The sequence below is a fragment of the Lucilia cuprina genome, chromosome 4 (genome assembly GCF_022045245.1).
Source record: "Lucilia cuprina isolate Lc7/37 chromosome 4, ASM2204524v1, whole genome shotgun sequence".
Classification (NCBI taxonomy): Eukaryota; Metazoa; Arthropoda; class Insecta; order Diptera; family Calliphoridae; genus Lucilia; species Lucilia cuprina.
The window spans coordinates 1,188,677-1,209,373 of NC_060952.1; the positions used below are offsets into that span (position 1 = coordinate 1,188,677).

Genomic DNA, 20,697 nt, shown 5'->3' on the forward strand with positions numbered 1-20,697 from the left:
AACTCGACAACACCTCCTTTTTGTGCATACCAAATTTCATTAAAATCGGATTAACCGTTTAGAAGTTACCGAATTATTTCCCTCTTTTTTTTCCTATACCACTGTGCACTGTAGGTAGGATTATTTTGTTAAGTCGACTCTTTCTCACTGGAAAACTTAACAAGTTGACAAATCTTTGTATTTAATTATCAATAGTTTTTGACTCCTCTGAACAGCTGACTTCAGCTATCCAAGAAAAAATAAACAAATTTAATGCGCAAAAGCCAAATATGTCAAAATAAAAAGGTCGTGTGGTGGAATTGTGAAAATTTTTTAGTTGAGTTTAATTCCTTGAGTAGTTCACATAAAATTCGTTGTAAAAAAATAAATATCAAATAATTGTTCAAAGGTCCTTTTCATTTTGCATATGTACATACATTAATTTATCATACATACAGTTACTTGCACAAAAAACCTAATTATGTTCAAACAACAACATTCTAACAATACTTGTAAACAAATCCATAATTATGTATATAAATAGAAAATAATATAGTGAAAACGTTAACATTAATCGGCAGTCATATTTTCATTCAAGTTTAACCTTGATATTTTAATGAAAACGATGAGAAAAAATTTTCATGAAATAAAAAGATATCAAATTGAAAATATGTACTAAATTCTTATAAAGTGAAAATAAAAGTTAAAAATTGTGGACAAAAATATGTGATTTATTAAAAAATATGTATGTATGTATATATATTGATGAAAATCTACAAATTTACAGAATAATCGGTAAAAAAATCGATGGAATTAAAATGTAAATAGTTTAAGTGTCAACAATAATGATTTATCATAAATGTTAAAAATTTACGAGTAATTATTTAAATTTAAAGACGTTAATTTAATTTTTTATTATTTTATAATTTAAATAATTATAATTTATTATTTTATAATTATTTCAATTTAAAGACGTTAATTTAAATTTTTATTATTTTATAATTTAAAGTTATGTAAATAAAATTCTATACATTATGTGTACATACATACATATACCTAAATTTATACACTCCTGCAAATAAATATAATTATGCATGTAGTATATAAGTAATATATACCTGTTCTTATATAAATCAATGAAAATACTACATACACTCTTTCAATTGTATGTATGTAGTGGTTGGTGCAATTATAAACATACATACATATGTATATATACATATATAAATGGGGTCAAGGTTGCTTTTATAAAAAGACACACTTTTCCATATGCACACTTACTCGTACATATTATAAAGATAGATAGGATTGAACATACATATGTATGTATATAAGTATGCATTTAATTGCATGTAAATATATACATGCATATAAAAATATATAGAGTTACGTACATATGTACATACATACTAATTTGTATTATTTTTCCTAATTTGTTTACAACATCTGTACAAATAGCTCGTTATCCTTCCGAAAGATTTAAATTAATGTTCATAAATTTCAATAAAAATGTAAAGTTTTAAAAAAATTGCACATTACTAATTAAAATTAATAAAACAGTGTTCATACGATATAAAACTTAAGCAGATGGAATATGGGTAAATATACTACACACGTGTATTCACATTTATGATTTTTATTTTATAAATTGTTATTGCGAACTTAATCAAATTGGTGCATTTTAATTCACATTAGAAATATAAATTATATTTATTCCTGGTGATTACTTTCTTTATTGTAAATTTTATACAAATTTTATGTTCAAATTACAATCGGAGTTGTACGGTTGTATCCTTGATGTAATAAGTAAGGTGAGAGCGTTTAGGCAACAACCGCAACAAACACAATATTTTATGTTTGTTTAGAGTATGGGTTTTGTCAAAATGAAATTTCTAAAATTGAAAAATAATAAATATTGGAAAGAAAATTTGTTGTGTATTTCACAATATTACATATAAAACCGGTTGTTGCATTTAAATTATATTCGCAGCAGGACAACGTCTTATTGGTGCTTCATCTGATATTCTTCATTTGGAACCCTTTTCATTCATAATTTTTGATTTGAATTTTTTTTCGTTTGAAAACACAAATTTAATTTTTATGTTAGAATAAAAATAAATAAATTATTTTTGACAAAATCCAAGCACTTTTACAATAAACAAATAAAAATCAGCTGCCTTGATGATTTCACCTTACTTAGTGCATCCTGGTTGTATCGTAGTATGTCGTAATTTTTTTATTATTAATTTGTTTTTGTTTCAAAAAAATTTATTGGAAAATTTGTATGACATACAATGCTACAACGATGCGACATCGATAGTACATACTAAATTTTAAAAAATAAAAGGTCCATTTGGTTGCCAAATTTATAATTAAAAAGTTTTCAATGTAAGAAACCTATGACTCATTACAAGCTACGAATGCACAAACAAATAATAGAAACACATTGGGAAATGTGCGTTACATAAGAAAATATTACACTTTATGTTATATACATTAGACCGACTCACACTATATGGAAAACAAAAATGGGTTTTTGATACCCCATAAAAATTTACCTTGCTTTGCGTTAAAATAAGTTCCAAAATACTTGAAGTCTGGTGATGGTCGTTCGTGAGGAGCTTAACCAAATTTAAAAAAAATATATATTTGTAAACTGGACCTTTTTGTTTTCAATCATTCATTTCTGTGTCAATGAAAAAATTACAGAAACAACATACATATGTAGTATATATTTAAGAAAATGTCTATAGTAAATTTCTAAAGTTCCATAAATTATAAAAATGTACAAGTACATTTGTAATCTCCCCATATAGTCATTAAAGTTGCCTAGTTAATACCAAGTCAATATTCATAATCCGGTATCTGATGGAATTCGAGAAATTTGAATTTGAAATCGGCCGATTAGAAAAGGTGTTTAATATTTTCTTGCAAAATACAACATACATACTTACATATGTATAGAAAAATTACCTTCTACTTAAGAGAATTAATTAAAAATGTTACACAAATCCGCTGAAATTTAATATTAAACAACACAAAAAATCTTGTTTGTCGATTTCAAATCGATTTGATTTAAAAAATGATTTTGTTGAATGAATGCTTCTAGATGATTTTCAATAACACACTCTTGTTAAATGTCTAAAGCACTAAGCCTTGTGTGAGGTACAATAATAATACTATTGGTAATATCAATAGCGATTCAGTACATTTATAATATTGACATTTCCAGGAGGATACATACATGCATACATACATACGTACATACATACATACGTACGTACGTACGTACATACATACATACATACATACATACATACATACATACATACATACATACATACATACATATTTTAATAAGCCAATTTTTAAAGGAGTATTTAAATATAATTAAGTGGAAGATATAACGTTTTCTATAATTTTTCTTTTCTATTTCAAAAAAAATCTTTATACAAAAATGCATTTTAAATGCATATAAAGTTTGCATACTGCACGGATACTGTAAGTTTCCTTATTTAATTTTTATTTTATATGTACAATTTATCACAAACAACTATGTAACTGGTCAGAGACGATATGATTAAAATCTCAATAATTTTGCAATAAAATAAATACATCGTCATTGTTTTGAATTTTAGAGTTAGTACCCACCATAAAAAAAACTAATAAAAATTACTTCATTAATAAAAAATCTTATTATTTTCTTAGGGTACTGGCACACGTTCAATATATATTGATCTATTTGGATCACGACGCATTTAAATGGATTGATGAATACGTCGGGTATGCTACACGTTCAATATTTTTTACGTCAGTATTTGGAATATTTTATGGTATACGGGTCTACGGGTGATTAAACAAATGCCGCGAAAATCCCTAAATAACACAAATTTCGGGTTTTCTGTGATATGGAACACGATCCGTCAATATTACATGCTACACGTTCAATACATATCATAATACAGCAAATATCACGATATATATTGAACATGTGACACTGCCTTAGTCTTTTAATAAAATAAGAAAAATTTTTATGGTTATTGATAACCAACATTTATAGAACTAACTACACTGAGTAAACTAGAATCAACAATCTTTACATTATTAGCAAAATCTTTATATAAAGATTTAAGGGCATCATAAAATGTGCAAATCTGAATTTTAGAGTAAATAGTACATATCGTCTCTGAGCGAAGTCAAACATATGTAATCTGTCTATTAAAATGTGTATGTCTGCTTTCGTATCTAACGTTATTAACATAATTTATTTCCCGTTTGTTTGGTAATGATCTTAATTTTTTGCTAAAATTCAGATGATGCTCGACCTAAAATGTGTTTTAGTGCTTCACCACCGCCACCACCAAAAGCCATATTTTCATCTAACTTAACTTTTGGATATGAATGTAGTATTAACAATCCCAGCGTCCACAATACCAAATACCATTATCAAAATTGCAACAACAACAATACCGTTTATAAGGAACAGTACAATATGCAACGACAGGAAGATATAACGAGTGTTAACGACTCCCAAAGGGACGAAGAAACATCATCGGATTACAAGCAATGGTTGCATGCTATGAAGTTAGTAGCGAGGTTACCCGGAGGCATTCCACCTGAATTCCGTCGTAAGGTAATCTATATAAATGCACCCATACGTAGTACGTGTATGTATGTATGTATGTATGTATGTACGTATGTATGTATATATGTATGTATGTATGTATGTATGTATGTATGTATGTATGTATGTATGTATGTATGTATGTATGTATGTGTGTATGTCAAAAAGCTTGCTCTTGATTTTCGAAAATGGTTTCAAAAATTCCGCAATTTTTAGTTTATTGTTGGATAAATAATTGAAATTTTCCTTATTGCATTTCTGTTCGAAAACCGACATTTAATACACTAAAAGGTCCACCAGGCTATTTTTTAAATATTTTTCTTTATGAACTAAAAATTACGACAATTTTGACACCTATTTCGATAAAATCGAAAATGTAATTTTGTTGGTGAATGGTTTTAGAAATTGAATTCGCCGCAAAAGGTTTTTGCACCAAAATGCCCCTAGAAAAATGTGGGTATCGCGTAGAGATAGTGCCTAATTTTGCTTATATCACTAATGTACATACATATGTGTAACATAATTTTTTTTTAAGCTTTGGTTATCGTTGGCGGATAAATATTTAAAATCTAAAAATGTTGATTGGGCCAGGGAGGAAGAAAAATGTTTTTGTGAAAAATGGCGAGAAGATGACGAAGAATTGGGAATTCAAATTGTTAAGGTATGTACGAGAAAATAAATCCATTCAATTAAATTTTAACTTATAATAATAAAAATAATAATATAAGGATCTCCATCGAACCGGATCTACTTTGTGCACTGGACCAGCGGGGGATTTAAATCAAGCCAAACTTAAGAAAATACTTTTGGGTTATGCTCGCTACAATCCGGAAGTTGGTTATTGCCAGGTTAAATTTTAAATAAATCTTATTAATTATCTATCTAACAAGGTAATTATCACTTATTTTATACAAGGGTTTTAACATGCTGGGTGCTCTTATACTACAAGTTATGGACAAAGATGAATCAGAATCAATCAAGGTTATGATATATCTAGTTGAGGGTATTTTACCAGCTGGTTATTTTTGTGGATCCATGGGTGGATTACAGGCGGATATGGCTGTTTTTCGCGAATTAATGCAAACCAAACTTCCTCGATTGGCAAAACATCTTCAAAAACTACAAGGTCCTATCGAAAATGCCTACGAACCTCCATTGACGAATGTCTTTACAATGCAATGGTTTTTAACTATGTTCTGTACATGTCTTCCAATGAGCTGTGTTCTTCGGGTTTGGGACTTAGTTTTAATCGAAGGAAGTGATGTTCTGTTACGAACTGCTCTTGCACTTTGGAGTTTACTCGAAGAGTAAGTATATAAAACATAAACATATACTGCTCAGTAGAAAAATTTCGCCAAAAATGATACGGTAATTTAAAGTGGTTAGTATGATTTTAAAGATACTTCATATTACTGTATACTTAACAAAGTACTAGCCAAATGTACCATTTAACAAGGTTGTCTCATCCCTACAGGAAATGCAACAAACTAAAAACAACATGTTTATATATATATATATATATATATATATATATATATATATATATATATATATATATATATATATTTTTTTTTTTTTTTTTTTTTTTTTTAAATACCATGGAAAGTGAAATCAACCCAGTAAAATATTTTCAAATTTTAGCTACGAGTATTGTATTTAATGAGTTATTTCATACATTACTTGGGAATGAGTTGTCGATATCAATATAGCGTATGTTCAATAAGAAATTAGTTAGTGTTTCTAACCGTAGTCGACTTTGGAAGTTTTTTTTAAGAAATGTTGATATTACATTTGTATGAAAACCATACCGGATATAATGATAAAATTCCTTTTTAATAAGAGAATAGAAAAGTAACCTCTTACATTTTTCTCCAATATTACTTACCGGGTAAGTAAATAAAAACGAGCTTTTTGTGCAAATTTTCTGTTCTGACAGAATATAGCAATAATTAATTTAAAACGTGTGCCGGAACGAAAGATTTTATATTTTGGGCAGGAGAGAAGGACAAAATAAATGATGATGAGTTATTAAAGAAATTAAGCAGAAATTTTAACAATTTGGCTCGAAATGCTGATAATCAGCTGTGCAGACGAGATACCTTGTTTAATAAGTCTTGGCACCAGCACTTGAGAGCAACCGCACAATTGTTAAATTGTGTTTACTTATATGGAGTTTAATAAACGTGCGGTGAATAAAGAGAGAATGTTGCTGAGAGTAAGTTCTATGTTTAGGCCTTATACAGTCACAGCGCGGACCAATTAAATATAATTTATTAAAATTGGTTCAAAAAACCTTTTATATTTTTTATTTAAGTAGGTTGTTTATACGACATTTCTAATATAAATTTTTTAATAAACGATCAATTTTATTTAAAAGTAAAATTTTACTTTTAAATAGTCAATTTTTCTTAATCGCTTTATTTATAGAAATTATTCGTTTAATTTGTTATTTGAAATTTGGGAATTTTCAAATCACCAAAAATGTATCGATTATTAAAAAATTGATCGTAATATGTATCAAAAAACCTAAGTTGGTTTAATTTAAATTTTTCGAAATTTATCCAATGTTCAGCGTAACTTTTAACATGTTTTAGGAGAGTGCTTAGTGCACGCAGTGCTGATGATTTCTATGGAAAAATGGGGTCATTTTCCAGTGAACTTTTGAATGGACATTTAATTGACTCAAACGGTTTGATTGAGAAGGTTGTGCAGTTGGGTCCCATCGCTGATATTCAAAAGTTGCGTGATAAACATCTCTACAGCATTGCCCCTATCCAAAACCAACAAGGACTGCAGTAACTATGCAATAATGACTCATAAATAAATGTTTTTTACATTTTTATTTTTTTTAATTTTATAGGTTATATTATGACGACGAGGAGCCGGATATAGATGAAGATTCACGTTTGGCCGTTGCAACTGTATGGGGAATTCCTTGGGGTCGCAGGGGTTCGCAAGGCCAACAAAATAATATTATTACGAAGCAACCCATAGAAAATAAGGATCGAATTGCCCTTGATATCTCCCTTTTAAAAAAGCAGTATGATAAATTACGCGAAAGACAGAAACAAGCACATATTATATTAACCACAGCTTGCTCTACAGCCTCACGTCAAAGTGTGGCTCTAAATTCGTCGACTGCAACATTACCAGTTAATCAACTGTTATCTGGTCGTCCAGCAATTGTTACAAATAAGGGACGTCGTTGTGGACCTCCTACAGGCGCAATACCACCGGCAAGAAAACCTTCACTGCCTGCGGTCCTTCACGATAAACCACTAGAAAAACAACTTAGAAGGGGAGAAACGTTACATTGGCGGGATACAAAAGATACAAGGCACAGGCGAGATAGCTTAAGTTGGAAAGAAATAAAAGCTGAACGCGCAGCAATGATTACTTCCGGTAGCATAGACGGCCTTAAATCACAAAAAATTCGCACAGGTAGACTAGGAAAAAGTGATTCATCTTCTTATAGCGAGGAGAGCGATGACAACGAAGCCGAAGTAGAAAGAGATGGCTCTAGTACAGACACAAGCCTTTGTGACGAAGAATTCCAACCAATAGCAAATGGTTTAAAACAGCATAATGAATTGTCTCAAAAACCTACTAGCAAACCTTTATACAAACAAAAAAATAATTTACTAAAGCAACGACACCAATCGGCAAATCGTAAAGATAATAACCAGAAGGCGAGACCAAAATCATGGGCTCCCTCTAACAGTGAGATTCCATTTGTTTTAATGTCCACAGACTCTCCAAACAACAGTGCTGATGAAAATCCTGAATTAGAATATCGCACAGCAACACATAACACCATGTTGAAGGAAGAGGAAGACAATTTCCCTTCAGTTGAAACAAAATCAAATCTAAATCAAACAAATTTAGAATTTTCTATTCAAAGTCTTTCCAAAACAATGCCTAAAATCGGAAGTACGGAAGAAAAAGACATATTTATGGATTCAACGAATTATTTAGGAAGTAATGACGACAAAGAAGACGAAATCAAAACTTTCGATATCAGTAACGAAGGAGTCACTAATGAATACTTCGAAAGAGTTAACAGCTCAGAGCGTCCCACAAAACTTGATTTGTTGTATTCACTCAATGTGGATGAAAATATTCGAGACACAATTAAAATTGAGGCTGATGAACTTGTTAAGCCAAATCAGGAATCATACCTCTACACAAATGAAAATAATGTTAATAGTTCAAAAAATATAAGATGTATGGACCTTCTTGTAGACTATTCGGAAAAATCGTCTGTCGCTTGCATTGAAGAAGCCAAATCTGAAATATCAACAACATTTCACGCATGTGATATGACAGTCTCAATTCCGACAAATAAGGAATATTTCGATAACTCAACTGAACACTCAATTAAAAAAACAAAAGGAAGTGCAGAGAAAAGAAGAGATCCCAGACGCCTAACTTTAACACGATCATCAACAATGGACATTGAAAAGAGGTATCAGGCTCTTGAAAAACGACTTAGCATGGAAGTGTGTTCTAAATATAAACGAATATTACCTGAAAACGAATTTGAAAGTGTAGATAGTTATAAAAAATATGATCAAAGTTGTACCACACATCCCAACAACATCAATGACGATGATCTAAATAATCATCAAGTTGTTGACAATAAACTTCAAACACCTAAGGATAAAAAAATACCATCAACTGCGGAGTTAGAAGAACGCTTTAAAAACATACATCAACATATTCTTAAAGATCGAAATGAACTTTTAAATTCGCCATGTGATTCTGAAAATACGGAAAAACAATCAAATATGAAAACTCCTGATAACGACAATATTAACAAAAAATCCACAAATAAGAAAACAGATAGGGACACAAAAAAACAAGATGATCAGAATGACAATAATGGCGAGGCAGAAATCGCAAACATAATTGGAGAAAATTCAGATTCTGAACCAAAGTTTTTAACGTTTAATAAAATCGAAGACGTAAATGCCAACAGAAACATTAACACTCCGCAAACTTCTAGAAATCCAAATTCTCAGATAATAGCCCCAAAGACTAACGCATTGCAGACAAAAAAAGAACCACCTGACGACAATGCAGATGAAGATACAAATAGCATTAATAGAACAGCAGTAGCGACTACAAATAATTCTACCGCTGAGATTGAACCAACTGCTAAAAATTCGGAAGAATCTGAGTATGTATCAGAAGAAAAAATTCGTACACCTAATTCAGAAAAAAATCACGAGACAGTTAATGAAATACAAGATGATTCTAAAAGCAAATCAAATCGAACATCCCCTCCCTCAACAGAGGAATTAGAAAAACGATTTTCAGCTTTGGAAGGACAAATGAGTAACGCTCATATTCAAGACGATAAAGATACAAAATCTAATGTGTCTTTGGAAGAAACTGAAAAATATGGAGTAAATGCTTTAATGGCGGATAATAAAGAATCAAGTGACACTCAAACCCTAACAACAGATACATCAAATAATTGCATGTTATCGTCATTAGATATAAAGACGGATTTAACAAAATTAAAGCAGTTATCTGAAAAAAATACAAAGCGACGATTATCCGAGCCCCCTACTACTGAAGATTTAGAAAAAAGATATGAAGTTTTGAAACGACGGATGAGTTCTCGAAATTTTGAGACAAGATCCTTTCCAAAAGATGGATTTTCCGATTCCCCACAGAAAACACGTGAAATTTCTGTAACTGAATCTTCCACTAATTTAAAAAGCACAGACATTACACCACATTCCGCAAGCAAAAGTTCGCCGCCATCAATTGAAAATCTAGAAGAACGTTTTGAAAAACTGCAAAATAAAAATGAATCAAAAAGCTCATTTACTAAACACTCTCCTCCTTCAACGGAAACTCTAGAAAAACGATTTGAAGAACTACAAAGTAAAAATGGTCAATTAGAAACACAGAAGTCAACAAACACAGAAGTCAACAACAAAGAAACACAAATTTTACCTACTGAAAAAGAACAATTATCTTATGATAATAATACAGTAGTAAGGGCGGAAAAAAATGAAGAAATAAAAAATAGTAACTCGTTGGCTAAAGAAACTATAAGTAATCCAACACCTAATAATATTGAAACCTGTGAGGATGGAACACAAACCTCTAATGAAAATGATATATCAGACAAAAAAGAACATAATAATATAACTGACGATGCCAATCAAATAAAAGTTAAACTCATTAAGGAATTACAAGCGAAAATAAAAGGGCAATCTATAAACTCAGATATAGAGAATAGTGTTCAAAAAAAGACTGCGCTTATTGAAGAGCTTAAAATTAAAATTAAACCCATGACAGATATGATTGTAAAGCCAACTCACATCTCTACAAGTCGGCGCCCACCTGTCCAAAGCTTTATTTTACCAAGTCAAAGTTTCAACGATGAAACCTTGGAATCACATGCGACTTCCGCTTATAGCAGATCGGGAAAATACGAACCTTCAAATACATCAAATCGAAAAATGGTTCGTCGTTTTTCCGATTTACCCTCAAGAGCCGACCTTGAGAATCGTTTGCAGTTCTTGGAAGAACAACTAAGCAAAACGGTATGCATGCAACGTCGTTCAAGTGATTCCGAAGTAGCATCGAAAAGTAGACATAATGTTCCACTAAGTGACAGCCTAGAGTATCGTGTTCAAGAATTAGAAAAACGTTTAAATGAGAATAGAAGCTTATCAACGGATGTGGAGCATACAAATACCAAAGAGAAAATCATAAGTGAACCCAATGTTGAAATTTCTCAAATCGAATTGGCGACTGATAGCGTAGCCGTAACAGGAAAAGAATTAGTTCGTTATTCTTCCTATGGTGAAGTAGGAGATACTGAACACCAGAATCCAATCAATATTAGCATAAATATTCAAATGACACTTAATAAAGATGATACTGGCAATAAAAAAAATCCTGATGTTACAAAGACCGATGAATTAGATCGGCGACTCCAATACTTAGAAAAACAGCTTAAATCATCACAAGATCAGGAAACCTTTGAAAATGCTGCAACGGATGTTAAGGAATGTATAAATGGAAAAGAGCAAAAAGATCTCAATGAGACAGACAATACCCATCAATTTGCGCAAACTGAAGAATTTCACGAAATTAAAGATATAAGTGAGACAGCTGATGTTAAAATCTTACAAGAAACCAATAGAAATAATACCATAACACCATTAAATATAAATCAATCTAGCGTTATCGCAGAAACTGATGAAATCGCGGAAAATCTTCATAAAGAAAATGTCCTAGAGAAGTCGAAGGAAGAAAAATCAGACCACAAAGTGGAAAAATTTACTGATAATGAAGGTACATTAGGTCAAGTTAATAAAACAACTGAATGTAGCGAAAACAATTTTGAATCAACAATGTCGAAAGTATCTGACCCTGGCGAGAAAACTCAAAAACTGTGTTCAGATACCCAAAAACACAATTTAACAGAAGTTGATGAACAAGTGAATAAGGACAATTTAAAGTCAGACCTACCTAAATCCCCAGATAAACCTACCATAGCATCAACGGCGGCGGAACCAAAACAAAATATTTTAAATAAAAATAAAAACCATCCGAATGCTATTGAAGCTGAAACTCAAATTGATAAAATAAAGGATGATGGAGGAGAATTACTAGAATACAACTCTCAATCTACGCCACAATCAAATAATGTTGCGGAATCAAGTCAATTAGACCTAATCGAAGGGGAAAACATTCAAAAACACCATAATTCTGAAAACATTAAAGAGTCTGAAATTGATTCATCAAATGTTAACACTTCCACCCAATTTGTACCCGTAGAAGTAAATAAAAAGACGTTGGTTTTATTATTAGATAACGAACCTAAAGCAGTTAAAGTGCGTCGGCTTACTCGGGCAAATACTGAGGAATTGGAAGATCTTTTTCAAGCACTTGAAAAACAACTAACAGATCGTGGTCAAGGGAAACATGACGAAAAAAATCCAATGCCTAGATCAAATGAATTATCACAAGATGAGATCGAGACAACAAAAGCAATGTCAGAATTAGCAAAAGATATAGAGGAATTTTCTAAAAGCAAATCAGATCAAAGTGTATATGATGATAAGCTTAAACAAACAACAAAAAAGAAACAAAAGGAACTGGAGGAGGATTTTGATTGGGGAAATGATCCCATAAAATATCACTTGAAGAAAAGAACAGTATATTTACCTTCAACTAAAGAACTTGAAGCAAGATTTCGGTCATTAGAACGTCAAATAAAGCTTCTGGAAGATGTTGAAAAAATTGATGTAGAACAGCGCCTAATAGAAATTGAACGTAAAATAAAACTGCAATACTCATTATCTCATGAAAAAGATTTGAACAAGTTTCTGGAGTTATGCGAAGGAAAAGATGTCGATGAAATACCAACATCATCAGAAGATCAAAAAGAGAGTAGTAAAGAAGTACAAGTTAATCAAAAATCTATGACTAAACACACATCACCTTCCAGGCAAATAGAACCAACACCATCTACTGGTAGTCTCGAATACCGCTATCGCGCACTAGATCTAAAACGATCAAAGTCAAAGCAAAATCTTAAGAAGCAACCAATTCATCCTTTAGAAATGCTTCTTGATCCAAGCCCAGATGATATTCCTACCACCGGTGAGTTAGAGCACCGAATGCGCGTTATGGAAGAAAATCGATACACACCATCTCCACCATCAAGAAAATCGCGTTCACAGTCACCTCCTGCTAAAAGTCAACAAAATAAAAACAATTCAAACATACATATTTTGGAAACAATGACGGCAAGTCCTACAGAACGGGAACTTCCGACGGCAGAAGAATTAGAGGCACGTTTAGAAGCATTAGAAAGGGAACAGTGCTTCAACTTCAAAATGCAGAAAAACTTCCAACAGTTCAACCAGAAGCTCAAGGATGTTGTCTCGCCATCCCTATCATTTGACGAATTTAAGGCGTCAACAAAATCCTGTGAATCTGATCATTCCAAAGTACAAAGTTTAGCTCCAAAACAAATTACAAGTGTTAATACATTTAATCCCAAAACAATACGTTTTCGCAAAGAAGATCAATCTCAACTATTACCTAAAAAGGATAATGAATCCGTGGTACGCAATGATATAATAAAAATATTAAATTAAACTTCTGAAATAATTCGTCATATTCTTGTGAAGACTTTTGCAGATTCCCAGAGTAATACTAAAGGGTCTCAACAAACGACTACCGCTCAGGAGGGGCTTGGCGTCATGGGGATTCGTTTGATGAGGGTAATTCATATTTATGTAGTTTATTATAACTTTAAATTATTTAATATTGTGTTAACTTTAGGAAACATCGCCTCTTCGAAGAAAGGGAACGCACACCGGCATACCACTGCGCACTGGAGAAAATATAAATGATCAACTGACATCTATTCAAAACACTATAAAGTCTATTGACAGTCTTTGTGAGGAAAAGCCTTATCGAAAAGAGAGGTGTCAGCAATATATCGATGCTCTATTCTCAGACTCCAAATATTTCGCTCATAAAAAATCTTCCCTCGAAGATCTCACTTCACGAAATCTGAGCCGATCAACATCGCGTGAAATTGGACCCTCTATTCGAATCTCCGATCACAGCCCAGCCTTCTCACGTTCAATGGGATCAGCTGATTCAATACGATCATCAAGCCCATTGGGATCGTCGAGCCCACTTCAGTACCGTTCCAACAGAGACCTACGGCGTGAACCTTCTCCTAGACGTCGACGAGACGAAGATCGTGAAGAGCATGAAAGTAGGGTAAGACGTGATAATCTATTGCCAAATAATATTAATTATAGTCATAGCATATTAAGCCATACTAGTCATAGTAGTTTAACTAAGTTTCATAAAGTAGATAGCCAACTAATTCCAAACGATGTTGAACACGAACTAGAAGATAGTTTACGAACTCCGACATTCCGCTCAACTGACAACTCAAAAAACGACAACACTAATACCTCAAACAACGTCTACACAACACCACAACGCAATCTTAATGCGGAAGCAACAAATCCCGAACCCTTTAGGAGCCTTCATTTGGACAGACCTATATCTCCATTCCGACAAACTATCCTTCCAAGCACAAACACACCAGTCTACACACCAGCCAAATTAGAAATTCGACATACAACAGTAACGTCTACTTTCTACGATCGTGTTCTTACTGAAAAACAGTTGGAAAAACAAAATCATCACTCTGTTTCGACCAACAGTCTATCCCCAATTATATCCCCGTTGTTTGAGAAGCACGCAAAGCCATCGTTAAAACAACAAACAAACAAATCACCACCCAAACTTTTACATACCGATTCGACCAATACACATTGATTCTTACTGATGCTTCTTCTACAGGTAATTATCATTGTACCCATCAACAATCATACATTCAGAATAATAAACATGACAAATATTGCAATTGATTCTTAGTGAAACTCATAATTCATCCTCTAAGTTTAAAAACCTGTACATTAAATTGTCTCCAATCCAATTTAAGTCGTTCCAGAATAAATGTTTTAAATTCTACACTGCAATCATTTGTGAATATTAGTACGTACAATACACTACAATAAATACAATATTGATATAATTATATTCACAAAATGTACTTTATCCAATTAGTGCAACAAAATAGTTCACATTTTAACGGTAATGTTTGAAACGTGTGTGCATACCTATAAACATAAGAAGAACTCAAATTGTATCCATTTTTTTTTTGAATGAGTCCTATTTTGTTTATTTGTATCTGGTATGTGTTCTTGTTATTCCATGGAACTAAAATGTTACATCAGTTAGTATTAGACCCTAAAGACAAAAATAATTCCCATTTTAAAAAATCTATTTTTGGTTACCACTAGCAGTGTACATACTTATTGTTACCTACAAACTTTTCTTAAAAAATATCGGCATCAGAAGAAGCTGCAATAAAGCAAATATTGTTTTAATCAAAATTAATTTTATTAATTACTGCTAAGATACGATTAGACCTAAAATACCCATTCTAACATCGTTTTAAACTTAAACTTTTTTCTTTTTCAATAATTATGATTTAAAAAATAATGAAGCAAAATTTAGTAGCCATTATTTATGGTGTTGTTCATAAATACATATTTAGGTTTTAAATTATGTCTATATTTACGCAATGTCTTCTCATTTTCTTCCTTGAAGGACGCTAATTTTAATCTAATTAATTATTTTTGTAATTGCACTTCATTTCTATTGTAAAATGCTGTACATTTTATTAATATTATAATGCATTTTGTATCCTTTTAATTTACGCTGAAATCAATGTTGATGGTTATTACAATGGCAATAAACGTATGTACATGTGTTAATTTGAACAGATCAGTCTGTATGATAATTTGTATTGAATGTCATTCGACAATAAGAGCAAATACAATCAGAGAAGTATTTATTTGTACACATAAAAAATAGTTGCACTATTACAAATATGTTTGACAACTTTTTCTTAGATTTTTTTGTTTTTGCATTATCTAAAAACAGATGCTGTTTACAATTGTTATGAATATTGCATAATTGGTTTGCAAAACAACTTAAGTGATTTCATTCCGTTTTCTTTTTTATGAAGGGAAATAGGAAAAATATTTCCACTCTTGATCTGAATGGAATTTTGTGACAGACTAAAACTGATTGAAATATCCTAACAAATTTTTTTAAATTCATTGTTTGTTACACAAATCACAGCCACCATTTCAAATACAAAACAATTCTTAAAAACATAAATATTGAAAAAAGCAAATGAGAAAACATTTTGAATGTCCATACTTTACAGTTAAATCTAAAAAAACTGCATAATTGTATCAATGCAAAATATTATCATAATATACGGTTTTCATTTCAATAAATTTTTGTTAGGCTCTACACGAATTTTTGTCTTAAAAAAATGTTTATTTTGAAAATATCCACTTATGTAATCTCTATTTGCCTTAAGCTTTTCAAAACAGTTTATCTAAACTATTATAAACGGAGGGAATGTTGTTAATATTTAAAATTTTAATAAAAATTGCATTATCACATCACAGATACGATCAAATTAAATATTAAATATTCTGCAGTTTCTTAAAAACGACTGATTAATCAATTGTTTGTTTGCTTTTTAAATTAATACAAATATGAAATATTTATATATGTCTGGTATTATTTCATATAATAGAATAAAAAAAGAAAATATTTTTAAAAGGTTAAAAATTAAATAAAATATGTATGTATATTACGTTTATTAAGACCAGAATAATATTTATTATTTATTTGTTGTTAAATTGTTACAATTTAAAATTTTAAAATACTATTGTTAATTTAATAAAATTAAAAAAATATACATAAATAAATAGATATGTAAATATAAATAGGCAAATTCGTGTCAACTCAACGATTTGGATAAAATATTGAATAATAGGCCCGGCCCAAATTTTAAATCGATCAAGAAAAGCAGATCAATGTTATACATTATTAATATGCAAAATTGTACAAAGAAGTTTAGATTGTTAATTTCTATTATAAATAAATATCCCAGTCGCATCCCATTAAGCGACTACAAAGACCTTAAATTAAATTGTATAAGTTTTCTTTTGAGCAATAAAAGGTATTTAAAACAAGTAGGAAAGTATAGTCGGGCATGGCCGACCATATGATACCCTACACCATGAGTATATTTTTATAATTTTTACTTTTATAAAATTTTTATTTTTTGTAAAGAAACTTTTATGTTGAATATTACCATAATTCCAAAATATTTAAGCCATTTATTGATAAAAAACTAAAATTTCTAAATGAGGCTTTATATAGGTCAAATATGGGCCGATCCTCGGTAAATTTGGGAAAAGGATATATTTCTAAATAACAGTTAGTTTTGTTGAGTTTCATTGCGATACAAATGGTTACAAGTCAATTTTAGACGTTTAAGTCATTTTTTGAAGGGGGGTTTGTATGGGGGCTAGGGTCAAATATAGGCCGATCCTTACGAAAATCTGCAGTATCATTTATACTTATATAAAACTTATTTGCGCCAATTTTTAGAGAGATAGCAGAATATTTGACGTAATTATAGCATAAAAAGTTCAAATCGGGAGGTACGGTTGTATGGGGGCTAGGTGAAATAATGGACCGATTTCAACCATTTTCAATAGGCTTCGTCCTTGTGCCAAAAACATGCATCAAATTATCTGGAAAATTGCGGCCTGTACCTTGCGCACAAGGTTTACATGGACAGCCGGACAGACGGACGGACGGACATGTCTTAATCGACTCAAAAAATGATTCTGAATCGATCGGTATACTTTAAGGTGGGTATACAATATTTTTGTATGTTACAAACATCAGCACAAACGTATAATACCCTCCCCACTATAGTGGTGTAGGGTATAAAAATTAAAAAACATTATTTTTTGGTAACTAAAGAAATAGCTATCTTAACTTCTTTGGACAATTTTTGCTAGGACCAATATGTTACATTCATTTGTATAAAACCCTTTATGATAAAAATGTACAACAATGACCCCCATCTAAGTCCGGCAGTTCTTGACCGATAGAGCTGTGTCTGGCCTAGTATCCAGACATCTTTGGTGACATTTTCATCCAAATCGGATGAAATCGATTTTTCGTATCGCTTGACATGATATTGCCCAAATATACAATTATTTTCAAATGAATTTTTCTTATTAGTTTGATTCTAAATATGTTGAACTATAAATTATGTACTTTTCTACATACTACAATCGTATGTATGTATTATTGTATTTACCATGTATGTATTATACTTATGTATAATTATTAAAAATAAACTTCTATTCAAATAGTGCTATATTGTATTTATTAGATATTTATAATCATAAATAAAATTCTGAATTAAAAAATTAAAACAGAGTTTTTATTAATAAACAAATGAGTGCCAATTGTTAACAAGTAAAATGTATAGTGGGACATGTTATTTTTTTTAGAATAAAATCTTTCAGAAAATATTTTAACAATTTGCAGAAGTTGGATGCATTAAGTTATTTGCAAAAACTATAGTCCTAATGTACATTACAGTGTCCCGAGGAACAACCTTTTGATAAATAAAAAACTATTTCTATCGCTTTCGTATGACACTATTTATAATTGTCTTATACCCACCATCAAAAAAGATGTGGTGAATATTGATTTTGTAATTCCGTTTGAAACACATCGAAATATTGGTCATAAATCATATAGTGATGAAATTCGACACACGTAAGTTTCAATAAAGCCAAAATCTCTCTATCAAATTTTATGTGGATCGGTCCATAATTTATCGGAAATCCAAAATGTACTTTATAGTTTTGAATCACATAACTTAAGTTTTGTATTTTCAATGATGATTTGATCATAGCCACAAATGATGAGAACGAAAAAATCTAAAAACCAAGTTATTAAAAACTTTTGAGATGAAAGATTTGCGTGAATTGAAATACTGTCTTGGAATAGAGTTCAACATGAAAGAAAATAGAGATATATCTATGTTTCAATCAAAATGTATTAACGATATTTTAAAGCGTTTCAACATGGGGAGTGTAAGGATGTCTCAACGCCCATGAATCCAAATGTAAAACTAACTAAAGAATTGTGACCACAATCTGAGGAAGAAATTGAAAAAGTTAAGAACTTACCATATAAAAATCTCATTGTTCACTAATGTATTTAGCTGTATCAACAAGACCAGACATAGCACATGCTGTTCAACACAAATTTTGGAAAAGAACATTGAATAGCAGCACAGATACTTGAAAGGTACACACAATTGGGGTCTTACGTTTTCTTAATCAGATTAAGGATTGAAAGGATTTGATGACGCTGATTGGGGTGCATCAGTAGATGATCGTCGTTCTTATACAGGATATGTATTTAAGTTTGCAAATGCAGCAATAAGCAGGGAATCACGAAAACAACGAACAGTTGCATTATCGACTACAGAGGCGGAATATATGTCTATATCCGAATCTTTCAAAGAAGCAATAAATTTAAAACGTTTGCTATTTACCATTTTATCATTGCAGGGACCTGTGAATATTTACAACGATAACCAAGATACTGGTAAATTGTGCAAAAATCCCGTGTTTCATAACAGAACCAAACATGTTGACATCCGTCATCATTTTATTAGAGATACCGTTGAAAGAGGCGATATAAATATTGAATATTTACCTACGGATGAAATGCCTGCAGATTTGTTAACCAAAGCTCTGTAAAAACCTAAACACATACAATGCTGTAATCTGATGGGTCTCTAACCTGTTTAATTTTCAAAATACATTTTGACGGGAGGTGTCGGACACTAAACAAAATTGTTTGAGTCACATAACTTATGTTTTGTATTTTCAATACTTTAAAATATTGTAATAAAATTTTCACTCTGATTTTTATAGTCAAACAAACAACACCGTATAGTTTTTAATTATCAAGATAATTGACCATACTTCCAAAATAAGGTACCCTTCAAAAAAGTACTTTAACGATCATTAGTGGCTTAAAAATACAGAATACAGAAAAGCGATGAAATTCGACACACATATTTTTTATACGAGTTAAAATCTCTCTACCAAATGTATTGAGGATCGGTCCATAAGAAAATTACTTTATATAAAAAGCATTTATAGGAACGTAAATCTTCCTAGCGACTTTCATGCGAAAGTGTCGGAAAGTTATATTCGATGTAATGCGTGCACTGACATTCATCGAGGCTTGGGAGACCGATTCTTATGAAATAAGGTGGATGAATTCATTGGTACTTTTAAGCAATCCACTAAAGTAATGTAGTGTACAAATATACATCCATCCGAAATGTATGAATAATTTTAAATGTTCAATCTATCAAATAGTTGTTATTGTGTACTTATTTCTTCAATTTTAATATCTTTAAAATTTAATTTCTTTTAAAGTTAGGCTTTTGCTAAAAACTATTCAAAAAAAATTGTTTTTCTACAATATCAGATAATGTTCGTACAAAGTAACTTTGTTGTGTTACTTATTTAAAAAATCATTTTTGTTTTTATTAAATAAAAAAAAAACAGAATTAAAATGCAGTGCAAAGTATTTGTACTGATTGACAA

The 20,697-nt window shown here is 30.9% G+C and overlaps 1 protein-coding gene across 9 annotated transcripts; it reads left to right on the top strand.

Annotated features, from left to right (window-relative positions):
* Nucleotides 1-337: 337 nt before the first annotated feature.
* On the top strand, nt 338-20,095 carry LOC111690890. Of its 9 annotated transcripts, none has more exons than XM_046948092.1 (11): nt 338-491; nt 3,460-3,480; nt 4,293-4,612; nt 5,139-5,264; nt 5,332-5,451; nt 5,519-5,910; nt 7,198-7,398; nt 7,464-13,704; nt 13,771-13,863; nt 13,925-14,374; nt 19,645-20,095. In XM_046948092.1, the coding sequence occupies exons 1-11, from the start codon at nt 461-463 to the stop codon at nt 19,834-19,836; spliced, it is 8,187 nt and encodes a 2,728-aa protein (XP_046804048.1). In that variant the 5' UTR covers nt 338-460; the 3' UTR covers nt 19,837-20,095. The 9 variants fall into 9 exon arrangements, with proteins under 9 accessions (XP_046804048.1, XP_046804047.1, XP_046804049.1 ...); XM_046948091.1 differs by lacking the exon at nt 19,645-20,095 and adding an exon at nt 16,984-17,299 and having other exon boundaries at nt 339-491; XM_046948093.1 differs by lacking the exon at nt 19,645-20,095 and adding an exon at nt 14,472-14,589 and having other exon boundaries at nt 339-491.
* Nucleotides 20,096-20,697: the final 602 nt, after the last annotated feature.

Bases quoted from the DNA above. Each gene is read 5' to 3' on its own strand.
- LOC111690890 (XM_046948085.1), top strand. From the start codon at position 461: ATGTTCAAACAACAACATTCTAACAATACTT. The intron at 5,452-5,518 runs GTTAAATTTTAA...ATTTTATACAAG, and splicing joins CGGAAGTTGGTTATTGCCAG to GGTTTTAACATGCTGGGTGC. The intron at 5,911-7,197 runs GTAAGTATATAA...AACATGTTTTAG, and splicing joins CTTTGGAGTTTACTCGAAGA to GAGAGTGCTTAGTGCACGCA.